The sequence below is a fragment of the Lissotriton helveticus genome, chromosome 8 (assembly GCF_964261635.1).
Source record: "Lissotriton helveticus chromosome 8, aLisHel1.1, whole genome shotgun sequence".
Classification (NCBI taxonomy): Eukaryota; Metazoa; Chordata; class Amphibia; order Caudata; family Salamandridae; genus Lissotriton; species Lissotriton helveticus.
In genome coordinates, this window is record NC_136069.1 from 369,623,304 (window position 1) to 369,644,064 (window position 20,761).

A 20,761-nucleotide genomic window follows, 5' to 3' on the forward strand; every position below is an offset into this window, starting at 1 on the left:
TTTTAACTATGATGTTAGTCAACCTTATTGAAATTTCAGCATGAGTCACTTTATCTGCAACTATGTTTCAGTTAATCTTGGGCCCTAGCGAGGCCCAGATATTCCAAGTTAACATTTTCCTATGACTGTGGCCTTTCGTTGTACCCAAGGTCTTTTATTACCCTCTTCAGTTTTCCGTTTTAGGCTACTATTATTATATTTTTCGGTTGAGATTTTATTGTATCTTATATGGTACTGTTTTTATTGTGTTTTTATGATGTACTTTTATGGTTGCATTTAAACAACCGAAATAAAGTTATACTACTTAATGCCTCTGAACATTTGCTTTTCAGCTACATTTTGTGACACGTTGTTTCCTGTAATAAAGGAAAACATCTGTGTGTCTTGTGCTTGTGGTGTCCACAGTCAATGCTATGTTAGAAAGTAAGAAAGGTCAGTGATGAAAATTATATAAGGATATGTCTATTAAAATGTGAGTGTCCCGCTATTGAGTACGCCTAAGAGTCTGGCATTTTGTAAGGGGAAGAAGAATAGTGAATAATTGTATTGGTCCAGGTGCACAGGGGGAGCTATTTGTTCAGGTTGTCACTTAATTCAGGTGCACTGGCGGTTGGCTGATAAGTTGCCATGATTTACAAAAGTGTATTATTTATCAGCTGCAGTTCAGGCTGATAGGGAAAGAGTAGGAAGTTCACGCCTGGACGACATAGGAAGTTTCAATAAAGCAGCCTTTTTCACACAATCCTGGTGTCAGTGGTCTGTGCTGCCCCCTCTTCTCCAAGTGCAAAAACAACAATTGATGGACAGAATGCAGAACAATGTCATATATTCACCCCAGTACAGAGATCTGGGCCTAAATCCATCGTTTTTTTGCTCACCATGCCATTCTATTTTGAACCCAGCCATATGCAAATCAGTCTTGACCCTGTGCCCCATGGGAACAGTCCAGCCGAACTGCCAAGCCAGGTCCTCCCTGGACTGGAAACAAGCATCCTAGGACCGGTTTCGGGCTTTCAGCTTTGCCACTCGATTCAAGATAGCCCGGCTGATGAGGGTTAGGAACCCGAAACCGGTCCCAGGATGCTTGTTTCCGGTCTAGGGAAGACATGGCTTGGCAGTTTGGGCTGGACTGTTCCCATGAGGCACAGGGTCAGACTGATTTGCATATGGCCATGTCTGAACTGGGGTGGTGGAGTGAGCTAAAGAATGATGATGGATTAAACCAAGATCAGTTGACTGGCGGTGAGTGTTTGATTTGCTCAAACGCTCCGTCCATCATCCCCTTTGGTACTGCCCTCTTCTCCAAGTGCACGTTGTACAGCATCATCGACGTGTACTCAGCAGACCACAGGTTTGCATTTCAGTATGATAGAATACATTTGTTTCTGAGAATCTTTTACAACTCTCAGGTCCCAAGTTGCCCTTCTGAATAAATTGCTAAGAGGGTTATGTGCCTGCTGCAAACATCAGCATATAACCTGCACTCAATCTGTTTTTTGACAGTATTAGAATTAGTAGCATTCAGCTGGTCTAAAACTATTCAATATATGTACTGTGCTATGTATATTGTCATTATTTGTATAATTACACACAAAACGCACATACTGTTTAAATGTTTTCATATCATAGTTTATCTATTGGCCACTTGTGAAGCAGCACATAGAGTGAATCTTTGTTTTCCATTATATGCTGGGCAGGGGGTATGGAAGAAAGGTGTGGCACAGTGTTCAGCAGTGTTGCTTTTGACCTCCAAAATCTCCCCCAGGAACAAAAAACCTTGAAAGAATTACTGATGGTCCTTGTAGTGAGGCAGGAGCTGACCGCAATGGCAGGAACAAAGACCCTTTGGACAAAAAACTTCCAATTTCCTGCATCCTCTCTCATAAGCTGCTGCTCATCTTCATACAACACACAGTGAATCTGTACAGGAGCGACTGCATCTGTCCTCGAGTTGGCCCACCAGACAAGCAGCGGTGTAGCTTCAGGGAGGTGTTTTGCATGTCCCTCCCTCCCCCAATAAATGCATTCTTGGTTTGTTGGGCCCTGAGTCTGCTTTGCTGTCTCTGTATCTGTTTTTCTCATTTTGAGCCGAAAAATGGAAGACCTTTGATGTAAATGAGAGAGAGATGCTCATCTGGTGGCTGAATTTGAAAATGTGAAACCACATAACAATACTGGCTTCCCTGTTTGTCAAATTTTGAGGTCCAAGGCAAATAATGTATCACACAGAGCCTCCTTTTTTTCAGGATGTGCACTGCACAAGCATCTTTATATTGCATGTAACAGACTGTAATGTCACTCCATCTATAATACAAATCTCTGCCCTTTTTAGTGTCTACATGACCTATGACTTGCCTGTTAGGTTACTAATTGCATTGTTGTTTGAGGGGGGGATCAGCCATGAATGTTTCTATAAACTAGCACTCTTAATAAATGTCTATCGATACAGTGATATAACATGAGGTACTAAGGTGAACCACTGTGCATGTTAGAGAAATACACTTTTTTTTAATTCTGAAGAGATCGTATCATATTTTTATATTATGTTTGTTGCAGGATATGCATGCCAAACATTTTAATGGCTCTGCCCTGCTTATCCATGGGTTGGATTCTTAGAGCCAATCCTGACCCATGAGCTTTCAGTCATGTGATAAAATGATTAGTAATAGGTGAGGACTAGAAACATGCTGCCCTGCCCACACACATGGATTTGACAACTCTACCATCAAGGCTTCTTGTAGCAGAGACAAAGAAGTGTGTGTGTGTATTGAAAATATATTGAAACCAAGTGATCCCAGGGCAGGGTGTCCAGGCCATTGTGTTGTACATGATTGTAGTCAAGTCAAGAGTTACAAGGGAGAAATATTAGGTCACGGTCGGACGAGCAGGGGCATAGCTTCAGCATGGGTGTTTGGGATGTAACATCCCTCAAATGCATTCTTGGTTTTGTAGTTGGTTCTAAGGGACGCGATTCAGATATGTTCAGGTATGTCAGGTCAGTGTCAATTTTTCTTGCTGTCATTTCACGAAGAGGTTTTACTTTGTTCATTTTATGGATGGGAATCTTAAATATATAGTCACCTCTTTACCAAAAAAGTTGTAAATCCGCACCTGTAGCAGTACTCCTTGAACAGATGTAAATTTACTACTTTTTGGAATTCACAAACATTGGCAGTAGTTGGCTAGGAAAAGCTGTACAATTCTTACGTTTCCAGGTGTCCTACTGGCATTCAAGCACGCAAAAGATGATGGGATGAATGCATGCAAATAGTCTAACCAGCGTCCGTCACTTGGGTTGCATTCCCACCCATCGTTTTTTGCTCAATGTGCAACTCTAAACAGAGGACCGGCCAAAGCAAATCAGTACTGACCCTGTTCCTCATAGAAGCAGCCCATCCTGAACCTTGTTCATCTCATTCCTCCAGCCTGCAGCCCACTGCTTTTTTAGTTGGGAAATTTTAAATTACATCCTCCCTCCTGAATCTTAACAGTAAGCTATGGCGCTGTGGGCAGGGGCACAATCAAGAAAATGTAGCAGGGCCACCCTCGAGTCCGGTTGCACCTACGAAAGGCTGGCAGAACCAGATTTGAAATGGTTACCACTGTTTGCTAGGACTGGCATTTGAATAAAGCAAAGTCAGTGTTTGCAACAACTCTCCAATATGTAGTCTGAGATTGAACACATATGTTCGTTCATGCCAGATTTAACCAAAACCCTTCTGGCGGAAAGACTTTCGCATTATAGGAGCCCAGCTCTGGCTCGCCCATATCTCAGGAAACAACCTAGTCTGTCAACCTTAAAAACACACTTGAAAACATCCTCTTCACAGAAGCCTTCCCAACCACCCAAGATACCACCTTGATCTCTCTTGACCCACCGTGGCCAAAAAAGGATAGGGCCTTATGCGGTCATTCTCACCGCGCCAAAGATTGAAGCTGGTTATCTTCACCAGGTTCCAGACATGAAGTGGGCCAGAGATCAGCAATGCATGGCTGTGCACATTGCTATTAGTGCTTCGAAGTGGCAACCCTCACAAGCCGGCGCTTCAGAAACAATTAAATAAATAAATGAAATAAAGTAAAAAATAAATGGAACAAAGGACTAACATTGGAGCATCGAGTACCAAATCCGCTGCAACAAGATGCCTACATAATGAATGAACAGCATAGGTTTCACTGAAAACCCTGCTGTGCATACTCGACATTGATACTATATTAAGCAGGTCAGTTCAGTTTCAATATTTGGAGTACAGGAAACACTGACAAGGTGAAACTATTCTTGAGCGGTTCAGTGTTACAGTTGCTGTTCCACATTTCTGGGGGAACAAGTTTTCTTCAATTTACGTAGTCAATATTTTTCTGACTAACTAAAAATTCCATTCTTCATGCCTAGTGCCAGAAGTGTGTTTGCTTTAGCAGGATTATGTTTTATCTGGCTGAGGCAAAGAATCCAGTTAATTTTCATCCCAGTAAACTCTCATGCTTGGACCAAAAGGGACAGAGTAGCCTGAAAAGTGAAGGCAAATAGATAGCAGCCATTCCCGCTTGTACAAGAAGTAATAAACTCACACAAGGTGAAGTATACACTTTTTGTAGCTTCCTATGATGCGCCAGAGGGATGTAACCCACACTGAGCAGAATCCACATCCACAGTGTTAGGAGTTTCATTACATTTCACGAGTATTTTTTTAAATCTTTTTACTGCTTACCAATTAAAAACCTTTTCTCCATTTGAAGACTCCCCTTCCCTCTCATGTTGATGTTCAGTGTCCCGCATTTAATGCATTGCTTATGGTCAAATTATTTGTTTAGGCAGAAGTTTGGAAGTGTTGGTCAGAGCGGTAAAGGCATTGTAAATAATCATTAGCCACCAAGTTATAGCTCTAGGTCATGGGTACTCACAATTATTTCCCGGGGGGGGGCAAAGTTTGCTCTTTGGTGTGCCCGAGGGCCGCACTGACGTCAGCGGCGGATGTAAAGTCGGTGTAGGGGAAGAAAAGCATGTATATTTAGTGGCTGAACTCAATTGCACAATGTGACACCAGAAAACCTGGGATGAATCCCGGCTTCTCCACTTGACCAAATTGTGTGACTGTGGGCAATTGTTTTATTTCAATTTCCCTCCTTATTCTTCATTATCACATACAAGAGGAACTCAAAATCATGGCTTCAGGATGCGTGTTGTTCAAAACCATCTCCTGTGCTTGGATGTAATCACTAATGGCATTGTTGTCAGGGTGGGGGGGGGGGGGGGAAGCATGAATGTTTCTAAATTCATGTTTGAAAACCATCACTTTCAGAAAGCACTTCTGAATGCACTGCTATAATTTGATTTACTAAGGTAAAATGGTTCTACAGGTCAAAGGAATACACTTTTTTAATATTAAAAAGGCTATCGTATTTTTGCACACTTTGCTGTCTTTAAAAATGAAGGTGTTCCTAAAATTAAGAGCCTAGCTACTTCCTTTTCCTAACTGCAATTAAGCTTTACATAAGTGCTTTCTGCATATTTACATGTTTTGTTCATGTTAGCGCTGAGTCGAGTAAACAGCAGCCCAGGTACTGCTGCTGCCCAGGGAGCCGCATGTAAAAGTCAGGAGAGCCGCATGCGCCCCCCGGGCCGTACTTTGAGTCTCACACCTCTAGGTCTTAGCCTCTTTTGCAGGGCTTGCTACACTACTGTTTTACTGGAAACATCCAGTGCTCCCACTGTAGGTGGCATTTATGATGGAGAAAGAATAAACAAGGGTGGTTGTACTTTGACACTTATGACATTTTTGCATGAAAACAGTAACAATCTTGAAGTTGGGAATCTGGTATGATTTTGTATTTGTGGCAAGTTGTAAAAAGACACTTTGAACAAACAGCCATATGGGTTGACAGGGATATCCATATGAAAAACAGTTTTCTTTAAATAAAAAATAAAGGCATCAACAATATTTCAAACAGGGTCAGCTATACATTAGCTTTGGAAGATAACACGTTTATGACCCTTGTGCAGCACTTATAATCTATACTATTACACAATCTATGTATTTAATCAACGTAACATCTCAGCTCACCAAGCAGCTCTGCTGAAAGCCACAGGGTGGCAAAATGTTTGATCATCCTCACAAACATGGTACCCAGTATCAGACTTTTAAAAACAGACATGCTTGGCTGACCTTCCAGAACATGGACCTCATGCATGCTGAGCACGGTGAGCAGACAAAGGGAATTAGGTGAGGCCTTGAATTTAAAAAGCACTGATGTGCTTAAACACATAATAGTAGTTAACATCGTCTGAAAGAGCACGCACAGTTCTGCTGACATGTTTCTACACACATCTCATGAACATCATTTAGAAACATTTCAATGAGGCCCTAAAGACTGATGAAGACCACGAAAAAAATGTTCAATTCAAGTTTCAGTAAGTGGATCGAAATTTAGGGAACAGCGGGAGATTACATTAGGTTACTGCTGTCAGTTACACAGCACTAGCCAGAGGAATGGCACCTGAAAATGAATTTGAAAATCAGAAATAGCCTCACATTTGTTGACAGTATAGTAATCCTGACCTCTGCGGATCAATTCAGAGATCAACATGAGGTTAATCCAGCAAGACGGAGAATGAGGTCATACTGAGTACTGAGTAACATTCAGGACGCCAATTGCATTGACTGTAAACTAAGTATGGGCAGAAAATTTGTTCCGCTCGCGGAATTTGCGAATTTTTGGCAATTTCACGATCCACGAATCGCGCGAAATTGCCCAAAAATCCGCCATTCGCAAGTTGGTGGATTTTTTTTTCTTGTTCGCGCTTCAAAAATAGAATCTTGCGCACGCAGCATTGACTTACCATGATTCTGCGTTCGTTGATGAGTTTTCCTCCCTGTTCGCGTGCGCTATGAGATTTTGGTAGCTGGCCGAGGGATGCCGCGATCGCGAACATGTCATTGCGACCCAAAACAGGAAATTGCAAACACGTCATTGCCACCCGAAACAGGAAATTGCCAACGCGAACACGTCATTGCCACCCGAAACAGGAAAAAGGCATCGCGAGAAGGCTGGTTAAGTGGAAACAACATGTTCGCAAACGTTGAGACCGCATGCGCAAGTTCTCGTTCCCGAACTGGTAAAACAACCTCGCGAACTCGCAAAAAAAAATTTCCGCATGCTTGCGGAATTTGGCGGATTTTTGCAAATTGCGATTACGAATTCGCGCGAATTCACGGATCGTGAATTCACAAATTCCACCCACGCTTACTGTAAACCCCACGTAAACTGTGAACATTTCTATGGTTCAACACATTTCATTCTTTTTTTAATGTCTTCATCATGCCACTTCTATTTCTGTAGGACATATGCATAGGTCATAATCCTGTGTGAAAAACCAGAATCAGTTTCAATGTATGCACAATAGCTGACCATATGCCTTTCTCTTTTCATTGTCAAAAATAGGTTCTACTATCCTCCTCAGTGGGTTGTATGCATAATGTAAAGGAAGCAACTTGAATAGAATTGTTTCTATGTGAGACCACCACATTTGCATGGACATATTGAAGCCTTGGATGCCTCCCTAACTAAAGTCAGCCTTCTACGAGACAGATGGGAGGGATCTTAGAGACAAGGAATGGGAGAGAATCTTGAAATTCCCACAAAAGGTTTCGAGGAATCCGAAATTTAAATGTATACAGCTTATGGTGGTGCACAGGGCATACTTCACGCCACATCGGCTGCGCGTAATGTTCACAGATGCTGCGGACATATGTCCCCAATGTGGAGCAGAAGACGCGCAATTGGTTCACATGATATGGGATTGCCCAAAGTTGGGGTATTATTGGAAGACAATACATGGCACATTGACCAGGTTAGCACCAGCCAGACCATACACATCTATGGTATATAGCTTGTTGGAACTGGGCCCTACTGAAAAGAAAAAGAGCGTAGCAAAACGATTTGCTGACTTGGCCCTCTTGCTGGCCAAGAGAACCATAACAATGAGGTGGAAGTCAGCTAGATCACCAGACCCAGATGTATGGCGCGGAGAAGTGGTACGGTGGGGGAAGGCGGAAGGTATGGAATTACAATGGGAGGAACGTAGGGGCCTCAGGAAGACTCCCATATCAATCGATTGGAATGCAATGGTTGGGACTTTTGAATCTGGTAATGATGGTAATTTGTCTTCATCCTCTATTAACGATTAGGCCGGGGAAATACAAGACTAGCGAATAGGGCATTGCCCCTCCACTACACGATCCCCCATATGCCAGTATGTGAGCGCAGGCTCGGGTGCAGAGAACAAAGCATTGCTGATACTAAACATGGGAGTGTAGCGGATATGGCAGAGTACTGAACAAGACTTAAACATGCAAAGCCAGACTATGTACTTTGAATAAACATGTGTAAGTGCCGGGGCAGAGGGACGGTGGGGGGAGTTTTATTGTTTTTTCTTTACAATGTAGAGGTTGGAATTGTAACAGAAAAACAGAAAATTACAAATGTGTATATTATTGTATGTGATATGTGGACCTAAAGCATTTATGAAGTGTTGAGTGCGATGCATCCAGTTATGTGTCAAGGTTCAATACCGGAAATAAAAATATTTTCACAAAAAAAAAATTAAAGTCAGCCTTAAATCTTGTTAGATTATAAATCTTGTTAAAGCATACCTCTTTCATAAGGTCTTACTCTCACTGATGCCTTCAGGCCACTCATATTGTATGTATTTTATTAGCATGAAGACTAAAATCTTTCCCATCCATGATATTCAATTTCCACCACACAAAGCTCTTTCTCTTTTTCTCAACTGCCATGACACATAACTTCCATGGGTGACACACACCCCATTTTTGCGGTGTTTGCATGTCTGCCATTTGCAGCTCTCAGCATTCTCAAGTGAACTATGAGCAGATGCACACGCTGCATTACTGCTATGCACGGACACGAAGCAGCCAGACATACGCCCGGCTGGCTGCAGAAACACCCAGTAAAGCTTGTAACGAGGAAATAAGATTATGTCAAATCACAATATTTGCACAGCGCGTCTATTCACGAGTGGACTTGTCGCTACTTGTCCACCCACCGTGCTTCCCTGGCACAGAGATACCTCACAACAGAGTGTGCTAGAACTAAGGCCGGCTGAGTCACTCGGTGTGAAGTGAAGAGGCCTGTCCCTGTACACAGAAGAAGCGGATTACTTATTAACACCAGTTCAAACCATGTCTGGGCTGCTAAGCCATACACTGAACGAATAGCATGTGTGTTCCTCCTCCGCCCTGCTGCCTGCAGCACTTGTTTACCGCGGAATGTGACTGCCCTTTGGAAGGAGGCGCTGACGTTTTACCAAGTCACTATTCACAACTTTTTCCACAAGGTAATTTCATTTTCTAGAAATAACAAATGTATGACTCTAAGTATTTCTTTAAAGCAACCGACACTTGGTTCGACTGCGAATCCCCACAAATTCCCACACTAAAGTACTGCTGTAAAATAAAAAGAACAAAAGCAAAAGATACCTTGCAAAACACACTGTTAATCTCTCGATGTTGACTCAACAAATCCTGTCCTTTCTTGAGGTCAGACCAACAAAGATTAGTTTCCAATAAGTGTATTTGCAGGTCTAAAATAACACACGTTACAAAGTCAATGTTAGTGTGCACTTGTGTGAGATTTGTGCAACATGATGCACTCACCCACACCATGGACCTGCTGTAGGACTCACATATGTTAAGATGCCATGCAGATAGGGGACACCCATCCATTTTTCACTGTCATACACCAACACTCATGTGCTGTCTGATCACTGGTGACCTGACCACCCATTCATTCCTGTTTACCCCTAATTTAGAACTAGAAATGACCTCTCCCAGTGAGGGTGACCCGGATAGGGAAACGTGGTCCCAGAATCTTGTGTGCAGAAGGAGGGAGTGGTGTGTGTGTGGGGGGGGGAGGGGGGGGTGTTGATGTGAGTATGTAGACAATATATTAAAGAGGGCCTCATTTACAATGGAATGGTGTGATATATACGTATATATATATATATATCCAGGTATCCAGGTCTGATTCACAAAGCATTACCTTTGGATTGTAGTGTCTTATTACAGACGTAGGTGAGTATTACTGATTTATTTACAGCTGCAAGATCTGCTCATTCCAGGACAGACGCTTTGTGACTCGGGCCCTGAGTTGGGACTCTCCTGGTATGAGCCAACCCTCAAACGCCTTTCTGGCTCTGTCAGAAACAAACCTTATAATTTATATTTCATTTCTGGCACCTTCTCAGTTTTGACCATTTTAAGTGTGCAGATGGCAAATGCCTTGTGCTCAGTGCCCAAGTCCACATCTACCAATCATAATCTTCTTCTTAAGCTTCAGACAAATAAAAAAGCAGTGGCAAAGCCAATAAGTCTTGCCATGGATGACTGGGATAGTGGTTCTACTTTTTATGTTTTTAATAGCAAACATAGGCCACAAAAACTAAAAGCAAAACTGAAAACATTGCTACAGCGACCATTTGTTTCCATTTAATTTAAATAGAACAGTGCAGGTGCTTCCTAGAACGCAGTTAAATAGAACAGGTACAAACATAATTTTTTATGTTAATGGACATCACAAGAAAATACGATTTTGATTGATGGAAAGAAAATATATTATTGGCTTTGTTTTTGTTTAAAAACAAGGATGACGAAAGAAAAAGCATTAGCAAAGTGAAGTACTGCTCCAGTAACCCAACACTAAAGTGCACTTGTGTTAGGTGAATGCGAACACGTGTTCAGACAAAATGCAGTCACCCACAGTTCAAAAGCGCCAGCGACTGAAGAGTGCTGACCCGGTGTCCTCTGCTGTATGTTGTGGTGGGTGGAAGTAAAATGAGAACGGACCAATGGATGAAACGGCCTGACACAAGTCCCTCTATGTATGTACACAAGTAAGTACTTTTCATAAATGTGTTTATTTTTTTATTACATAAAGATGAAAAGCTGTCTCTATACCAGACTTAGTTAAAACAGTTTTAAAAGACAGGAAGAGTGAGAGTAGTTATCAGATTTGTTTTCTTTTACTTGGCAGAGGGAGGAATTCCCTTTACATAGAAAAAGTTTATGTAAATTGTGCAAGAGCAGAATGCTATCACTTGCATCAGGTAAGCCAGTCACTTAAGTCAGAAGTCCCTGTCCCTTTTGCTATATGCTGAAGTGTGCGGAAGAAAAACGTGACTGACACTACAGCATACCAATGGAAGAAGGGGCTTACTGAAAGCTAATTAAAAATTACTTGGATAACGCCAGACCTAATACATTTCCATATACGAATGGCCTGATAAATACATCCATGTGTTTATCAAAGTCCTTTACAAACCAGCGAAACCCTTCAAAAACAAATCAATGCATTCACGCAAAATAATCTACTATTTTTCTAAGTGGAAAGAGAATAAACAAAACACTGAATTCTAGAAATAATTGAATGGTTCGATGACTGGAGAAAGCCCAGGGGTCACAAGTCATATTTTCAGATAAATGGTGTCCAAACAATCCCCCTCTTGGCATCTCCCTGCAATCAGAGCTCTTTGTTATGTCTGACCCATCCTCTAAGAGAGCAGAGTGGTGCTGTTTTGATTTTTCGCTTAATCAGCCCTGTACCCGGGGGTTTGTGGCATTACATAATATCCTTCCTGAAATCAGAGCTGCATTTAGGCTGGGCATCCTTCACACATCACCGGTTCCTGCACCTTACAACAAAACCCTTTTCCTAACTGCCTTGGAAACAATCTCTGGGAACAAACACAGTGCACCAGGGCTTCGTGTTCTCCCGGCAGGGCCTGGCCTAATCCGGGTGCCAGGGGGGTGTCCGCATAGGAAATCGACCTGGTCTTCAAATTAAACATTCAGCACTCGGAATACTGATTTTATTTTCATATTAAACTCTTATTATCACGGATTTGACGTGTCGAGGTGGTTTAGCTTCAATCTACAAATCTGTTGTTTCTAAGCCCTTTAATTAACACATGCTATTTAACTCACCAAGCTACTTGGCAACTTATTATGCAGCTAGTATCCACCTGTTAGTTCATCTACTCTTCAAAAGATCTTTGAAAACACACCTCTAAATAATACTGACTTCAGAGTCATTTTCCGACCTTCACAGAAGCGCCAAGAAACCCTTTTCTGGTCAATGTTGCACTTAATCAATACACTGAACATCGGCATGGACGATTGAGTCACCTCTGCTGAGATGCCAACTAGCCACCTGCACGTTGCACATAGAGCTCAGCAGCAAAGCCTAACCCACTGAGCTAGGTCAGAGCCGAACAGGATTTAATGCTGGTATCCCTGGCGGATGTATGACGTTACAACACACACTTTTACAACGCATACCTTTACAACGCATTTTTTACACCGCAAAATCCATTACAACGCACACCATCACAACGCATACCATTACAACGAATTCTTAGAAACTACCTTTACAACGCATTCCACTACAACGCATACTACATTTACAACGCATACCATTACAACGCATTACATTACATTGCATATAAGGTAAGTGTTTGCTAGTGTAGGGGTTAAAATTACTATTCTAACTCCAGGGGGTGCAACAGTAGGGAAAGTTTTGGATAGTGTAGGGGTTAAAATTACTATTCTAACTCCAGGGGGTGCAACAGTAGGGTAAGTGTTGGATGGTAAGTTTTGCGTTGTAATGGTATGCGTTGTAATGGTATGCGTTGTAATGGTATGCGTTGTAGTAGTGTGCGTTGTAGTGTCGTGCGTTGTAATGACTGCGTTGTAAATGCATGCGTTGTAATAGATTTTGCGTTGTAAAAGTTTCGTTGTAATGGTAGTGCGTTGTAAAAGTTGCGTTGTAAAGGTTGTTTCCCATCCCTGGCTGGCAGCCTTGGTCCATCCTAACGTTGCGCATCGTCACACTGTCTCATCCACTGGCAATCAAATCCAGTTTGTGGATAAAAGGAGTTGCTTTTCTGTTCTTTGCAGAGGTGAGACTCTGCAAGTGAACCAATCACAAGGTTTCGGAGCGAAATGAGATGGGTGCAGCATCACAGGATGCTGATGTTCATAGACGGGTCTGGGAAATCTGGCCCGACTGACTGTACAGCCTTCAGGGGGATCACAAGTAACCACCAGAAGCTTCACACCAAAAGCTCAACACCACAAAGACATGGATCATGTCCTCCAGACCATGACAAAAATACAAACTACCACCAAATGGCCCAAGGAACTCGAGGTCCCTCTAGTAACATCAAGACAAGCCAGAAACTTGAAGATAGCCACAAGACAGACCTATGGCACCACTTCAACAATGGTATGCAGACTTTGTGCCACATTTATTTTGCTGATGGACATTTCACCGCCTCAACTGCATCGCCGAATTAAACAGCGCTGCAGTTGGCGGTGGGGAAATGCCTGTGGGTAGGGCAGGGAGGGGAGCGAGGGCACGGAGGGCCACCGCTGTTTAAAAATAGTTATAATTTGTTTTTAAAAAAGCCACTCTCCACTGCGCAAACACTGGCATTAAGTGTGTGAAATGTCTGAGAATCATCAAAAGTCAGCGCCAGGATAATCTCACAGGTGATAGTGTGCTTTACAAGTACACACAACATCATCAACATTACAAAAAGTGCCATACATGCAATGTATCACGTTTTTCCCATACCTTGGATACCAACAAATCCCCAAGCCATCCTCACACGCATAACCTTCAAAGATGCCTATGCCAAAAGGCTTTTTCTTGCAGCACCCAGATTCAACATACCCAGAATACAACTCATCCAAAATGCTCCTTCTCTGCCTTCACCCAAGAGAACACATGACTCAAGTCCTGCAATCACTCCACTGGCACCCTATACCTACAAAGGAAATGTTCATGTCCACAGAGCTTTCCAAGGAAAAAGACCACTATACCAACACATTAAGTTGAAATTCAAGCAACACAAGCAAAACAGGACACTGCACACCAGGCTTCCACCACAAATCATCTAACCCCCTCACCTTAAGAAATCCATAGAAGGCCCTGCTTTCTCACTACAAGCCTCCACACTCTGGAACTCACTACCAGACAAGACCTGAAGCATCCAGTAACATATGCACTTCAGAAAACAGTTGAATAACATGTATTTTTCTGAGATAACTACAGTAATCAAATACCCTGGTACAGAACCCAAAACAATTAATGCACCTTCAAGTTCAATCTACATTTAACAACCCACAGATATGGAATAACTCAACCAGCACATTACATCCTATATCAACCTAAGCTAAGGACTCTTCAATGGTTAGCCTGGGTATTAGCGCGGGGACACTCTGGTTGGAGTAACCATTGCGCTTTATAAGCTTACCAATAATAATAATATAGTAATGTCAATTCATATATAACTATCCTTGTCCACTCTAATACTAACACCATAACACTCAGTGGTCGGACCCCAACTACATCTTTATCCTCTTACATTCACATAATAAATATCTGCTATGGGTCATGTCCATCACACAGTATTGTGCCAACCATCAAACCAGCCATCATCAACTCAACAGGCATGGAATAAATGATTAAATTTGTCACTGACTACTGGACAATCGGAGGACTCTAATGTAGTCCAGTTCTGCAAGTCCCAACTAGCTATACTGTATGACCACTTTTCACATCTCACAATGACATTCAGCCATGGTACGGTGGTAAAAAAGCCCATCCCAGCAGATCTCGCCACATTCCTCTCTCCAACCATGACTGCATAGGACTAAAAACGTTAGTACAATATCAGTTTGGACAAATCAGTGCATTAACCAGGTAAGCAGACTAAGACATGAAGAAATTCCATACAGGGACCTATGTATTTGCCCAAAGCTGTCTGCTCACTGAATACCATAAACGGTGCATCTATCTGTCACCAGCGGCCATCCGTGCAGGTAAGCACGGTGGGGTGTGGTGGGGTGGGAGGGTAAGGAGGTTAGTAGGCAGATGACGGAATAGGAAAATAAAATTAAAAAATTGTATTCCGTCGTCTGTCGACATCCCCCCGCCGCATATGCTGCTGTCTGTCACACCTCTTCATCCACCACAATGCTATATGTTCTAATGCATAAACAAAATACCCGCACCTCAGTGATCGTCAAGGACCACATGAAAACACTTCCGCATAGGATAAAAAAAAAACTAAGAAAACACTCTCCCAAAGAAATACCCTATACAGTGTACCTGGCTGATCATGTAGGAAAAGGCCTCAGTGCTCCACATAGGAGTAGTGAGCGCTATGCGCTATATAAATGATGTAATACAATACATTAAGACACATTTTTTCTGATGAAGGCAAATTATGTGGAATATTGTTATGTGTTTTTATCTAGCTATTTTGCCATTTTAACACAGATTGATACAGATGTGAGCCCAAAACTACAGAAAATAGTAAGGCTTTTTAGGAAAGAAGACTATTTATTTGGTAAAAACTTTTACTGTAGATGTTATCCATCAACAGTTAAATTCTCTCATACATCGGAAGCACGTGAATGTATTTGTATCAATAGTGATCCCTCTACCTTCCACTGGAAAAACCCTTTTGTAAAAGTAATGCACTGTTGCAGTCAGGAGAAAGCAAAGATACCTTGAACACGTTTTGTAATAAAAGGTTTGTCTCTTTTATTCTGCAGATTCAGTTATATTTTAAAACGTCTGCTCAATTACAAATGTATTCTATGTTCACAGTATGCAACGTTGAACGGAGCATCTTTCCTTTAAAAACAGCCCTACAAATAATTACTCTACAGTGTATGATTTAATGTATTTGCCTCGATAGGATGACCTCCAGGAGTCAAGGCAAGTGACCTTAAAAATCCGTGTGATTCCTCTAAGTTCTGAATGCCTTCTTAAAATAACTATTGGTTTGAGAACAGTCTCTGATGGAAAGAAGATTTCCACCTAACTTGAATTAAATTTAAATAGCATAATAAGATTCCGGGTGCAGACGAAAGCCCTTCCTATAGTCCATGAATTGGTAATATTAACACAATTTGAGCAAATTTCAATATCTCTAATGCTAATACATCTATTAACAGATCGAAAATAAAAGTGAAGGCTATGTGCACTCCGTGTGGAACGTTTTAGTAACTGTTGATATGTATGAGTTAGAAACTTTTTCTGCTGAAATCTGCGGTTTATGGAGCAGCTGCTAGATTACATAGCAAGTGTGGCAAATCTATTATTACATGGAAAAATATGTGGTCGTAGAATTGCTCAGCATCAAGGGCCCTGGTTGTACTGCACATCTGCCTCCCTTCACACTGAATCACACACCACTCATGAGTAATTTACACAATATAATTGAAAACTGTTAATTGATGATTTCTCATGCACAACCTCCCTGCTAGTTCCATCTTTGAGAATTAGTTTTAGGTTTAAGCATATATATGACTACAAATGTCTCTCAAAGCGAGTTGCAGAAAAAGCTTGGCAAATCGCACCTTTCATGTCAATAAGTAGACAACTTCACCTTGACTGAAATAAATCTACAGAAGTGAATCAGCACAAATTAGAAATGAACAGGTGTTGTATGCTCCAGGAATGATACTGTATGGTCTGGTGTGCAGAAGTCATCAGAAAACTGGCAGGGAGTTTGAGAAAAAGGTGATGGCACTGTGGGAATGAGTTAGAGTTTGGCAGATGGGTTACTCCTTCACACATGGGACAGGTATCTCGTCCGCCTTACTACAAGTGCATTATGTCCTACGGCACTAACGGGACATACCTGTCCGCCAAACTTAAATCAGTGCCATAAATTGTAGAGAATTTGGCTTAGAGAAAATAGTAATCTCAGAAAACAACATGAAAAAGACCAAAGTATTTATGCTATATATTATTAAGGTGTTTATTCGAAGATGTTTTTTTAAAAAAAAGATTTTAATGCATATATTAAGAAAAAATCCATCATTACAATTCATCCATGAACTGTTTACAGTCAGTACACGCGGTCCCTATAACCATGTAACACTACTTCATTAAGGAGGATGTGTGCACACAATGAAAGCTGGTTCCACGCTCCTATCTCCTCATTAGTGGAAGAAATATGAACTAATTTAGAACTTTTGCTTCATACTAAATCATCAAAAAGATGAAAGCTACGATCAGTGTGATTATACCTGCCAGATTCTCAAGAAATCTCTGCGACCATAATTGTCTTACTTTTGTCCAAAAATTAATATCAGTCATTCAACAGCAGAAGAGATGGTACATGTTTTAGTACGATCTCAAAAACCATGTATATTCCACAAAATGTTCCTTTCAAGCTCTAAATCAATATTTAATTTCATTATTTGGTATTTATTAAATCCAAGGTTATACACAACATCGGCTTCCCGCGTTCAAGCAGAACAGTATTTATATTAAAAGTAAACACAGCCTCTTGAGAAAAATGCCATTCTGTTTTTTAGCATATAGGTTGATTTATGGTGAAACACATTTGAATCCCAGTGGGGCTCATTGAGCCTTTCATCCTTCAAAGGCTAATGTTTATTACCAGTGCATTGGCTAACAATTACGCTTTCTTTTACAGTGCCACAAGTAATCAGTACTGCAGAAGCAAACACTTTACAAATGATTTTCACGGTAAAGTTAGCTATGCCTTAGTATCCCACTCACTGTTTTTAACTCTCATTTTAACACTTCTTGTTTTGCATGCAGAGACTGACTTGCCCAAGATCACACAGTATGTTCAACATGAAAGAATAAGGAAACGAACTCAGGTCTGCTAGTTTGCAAAGTCGGCAATCTACCCCCTGCCTCACAACTCCTCTTGTAACTAGACCTCCACCCTGGGGACCCCCTCTCTCCCCTCATACTCCACACTGAGCAGGTCTTGCCCTATGGCGCTGTACAGGAACACAGCACCTGCCGCCGGCGGAGCTCACCTTGCTGGATCTTGGCCAGCAGCTGGCGGCGGGCGAGTATCCTGCTCATCCGGTAGGCTGACAGCCTCCTCGTCTTCTCGAAGCGGAAGCACATGTCCTGGTCCTCGGGTGGCCCTGTGTTCACGCACACGCAGCCCTGGGCGGCAGGCGCGGGCCCCTCCATCAGCCTCCTCGCCGCACACTGCGGGCTGCACACGGTCACCAGAGCACGGGCGAGACCGCGGGCGCGCTGGGAAGAGGCAGCGCATTAAAACAGAAACAAGGAGTGCCAAGAGCTACAGTTCAAGCTCATTCCAACCGCCTCACGTGACGCCCGGGGCCCAATCAGGGCCCGAGAAGGATGTGAGGCGGACAGGCTGCCCGGCGGAGTTGGAGCAAAGTCTCCCTCGGCATTCGTAATCCCACACAGTGTGAAGGCGCGTGCACATGCTAAGAGCATACCTCGCAGCTGACTAAGCATCAAAGGCCACCTACCCCTGGAGGGAACGCACACCCATTTCAGGAAGAAAGGCCGCGTGCATGCAGTGGGGAGAACTTTTCCACTGACGGTCCGCATAGTATGAACTCACCTTCAGATAAAGCCAATAGGACAGTAGGGTCGAGCCACGGTATTTCATTTAACCAATCAATACATTGTGCGAATTATTAATAGGGACACTGGAATTATGCGCAGGGATTGAATGAATTATTGTGGAGTAGCGTGGCTCAATGGTTAGAGCGGCAGACCCTGATGCAAAGATCTGGCCTGGGACCAGGGTTCAATTCCTGCCTCGGTGGCTCTTGGACTCAATCTCCCCGGAATTGATAATTCTCGCCTCGGTGCCTAGTCTAATCATGGGTCCCACTCTGTGACTCTGGGCAATAGCTTGCTTAATCTCCACAACGGCCCCAGCAACGCTTGGATGCCTGGCTTCACCTTGGGGGTGCCCAGGAGTGGACATTTCACATGGAAAAGCCAGGAAGGGTTCCACAGCGGTATGAGTGCAGCGCCGGGACGCCCCGTCGCGTGGGCAGCCGTGCGCTTTACAAATCATTTACATGTAGCAGGGTTGAGTAAGTTATGTGGCAAGAAAAGACAAATCATGCAGCTTAATGCGGCACATTTTTTGATAGTGTTACATCATGCTTTTGATATTTTTACAGAGGTTAACGCTCTCTGGACAGTGGTTGCACACCATTAGTAACAGTTTCACACCCGTATACACAGTGGCGGCCGGAGCAGGTAACGGCGGTGGGGTGGGCAGGGTGAGACAAAATAGGTCAAATTAAATAAATAAATAAAACCTATTCCATCATCTGTCGACTTCCCCATCGCGCTTACTTGCACCGACTGCGACTGAAGCAGAAAGAGAGTCTGCAAATGATACCTAAATAGGACGTCATAGAAAAACAGTGCATTCATTTTTAACATGGCCTTTGTGCCTCTCTTTACTTTAATTATCAGTCTGGGAACACATTCTAAAGTGCTTTCTTATATTGAAATTTTACAGTACATAATGATAAGGAGAAAAAACTACTGGCTTTAGGTAATTTCCCTGATTTTTAAACTGGCCAGGACATTAAAATATAAGTTCTGGCAGTAAAAAAACTGCCAGGTGGCAACCCTACCAGTGACGCTGAGTCATTTGGAACCCTCCTTGAGGGGGCAGGTGTTCCGCCTGGCCATCACTGAATTTTCCCTTTTAATCAATCACTGAATACTAACAAGTGAAGTGCAGAAGCCCCAAAGGCAACGTCTATTTACATTATGCTGCGCAATTACATCTGACTCAGAAATGAACACAGAGCTCTGACAGAAGCAAACGGTGCTAATGTAAATGGAATGTGGTTTGTAACGCTGATAACTAACTTTTGATTCTGTTTGGAACGGCACGGACACTGTTTTTTGGCGTAAACTCCTTTGTGTTTAGTTTTTGTCTGCAGATATTGTCTACAGGATTCCATTCACGTTTCCCAGTCTGGTTCACCGACTGAAGTTAACCTTTTGTCAAAGGTTTAATTTCATTTAGTTTAATTTTTTCTTACCTGCCGAGTCTTTGGGTCGGGCCATGGGGTGTAGCAGGTGCAGGAGGAGTGATAGTGCACTGAGATCAGTGCGCATGACGGTTTGGCCGCCGTCTCAGGCCGGCCAAACCATCATGTGCACTGAAGCTGTCTCCAACCCAGCTGCACTGCTGGGTTGGAGAGAACAGACACGGGCTCCCAGTCTCCTTGTGAGTGCAAATCCTCGACACTCAGGCCAATCCTGATGCTGCTTTCATGACATAAGAGCAGCGTCAGGATTGGCCACAGTGGAGTCTGGAAGCCGGTGCCTGCGAGAAGAGGAGCAGAAGAGCGCGATGCAGCTGGCTGCAGGCAAGATTTTTTTTATTTACTTTTTAATTTTGTTCTGCCACCTCACACCATCCCACCCCTGTCACACGCCCTGCTACTCTTCCACTGCACCAGCCGCTACTGGCTCTGGTTTCATTGTTTGACATGAGATGTTTTAACTTGTTGCAGAGTTGCTGTGACTGCCATTTATTGTCTTTGTGTGTCAATCTGGGTATTGGAGAGTTTAAGAGGTTGTTGCTGCGTGAATGTGTAAGCTAGACATTTTGGAGACCGAGTGATTAGGAAAGGCTGTCCCTGCACTTTATATGCAATGGTATGGATGGTGTTTGTTTTGTTGTTTGTAAGAAGGAGAGGTATAGAGTATCCTGGTTGTTTCCTTCTCTCTGTGTCTGAGCTGGTGTCTTGAATGCTGAGAGTGAATAATGTAATAGTATGTTGGTGTGTGGTGTGGAGTGGAAGCTAGGAGATAGGGACAGTTGGTGGGAGAATGGAGCCGTGACAGGACCAACCTTCTTTTGCTGTAATTTAAGAGCCTA

The 20,761-nt window shown here is 42.7% G+C and overlaps 1 protein-coding gene across 3 annotated transcripts in view; it reads right to left on the reverse strand.

The window, feature by feature from the left end:
• Positions 1–20,761, reverse strand: part of STARD13 (StAR related lipid transfer domain containing 13) — a 987,444-nt gene that overhangs the window by 331,751 nt on the left and 634,932 nt on the right. Inside the window, exon 1 of one of the 3 annotated variants that reach the window (XM_078657166.1) lies at positions 17,892–18,161. The exons of the other annotated variants lie outside the window; for them this stretch is intronic. Within the exon in view, the coding sequence (XP_078513292.1) occupies positions 17,892–18,054 (163 nt within the window). The 5' untranslated portion in view covers positions 18,055–18,161. Of the gene's footprint in view, positions 1–17,891; positions 18,162–20,761 lie in introns of those variants that run through there. 3 annotated transcript variants of the gene reach the window in all.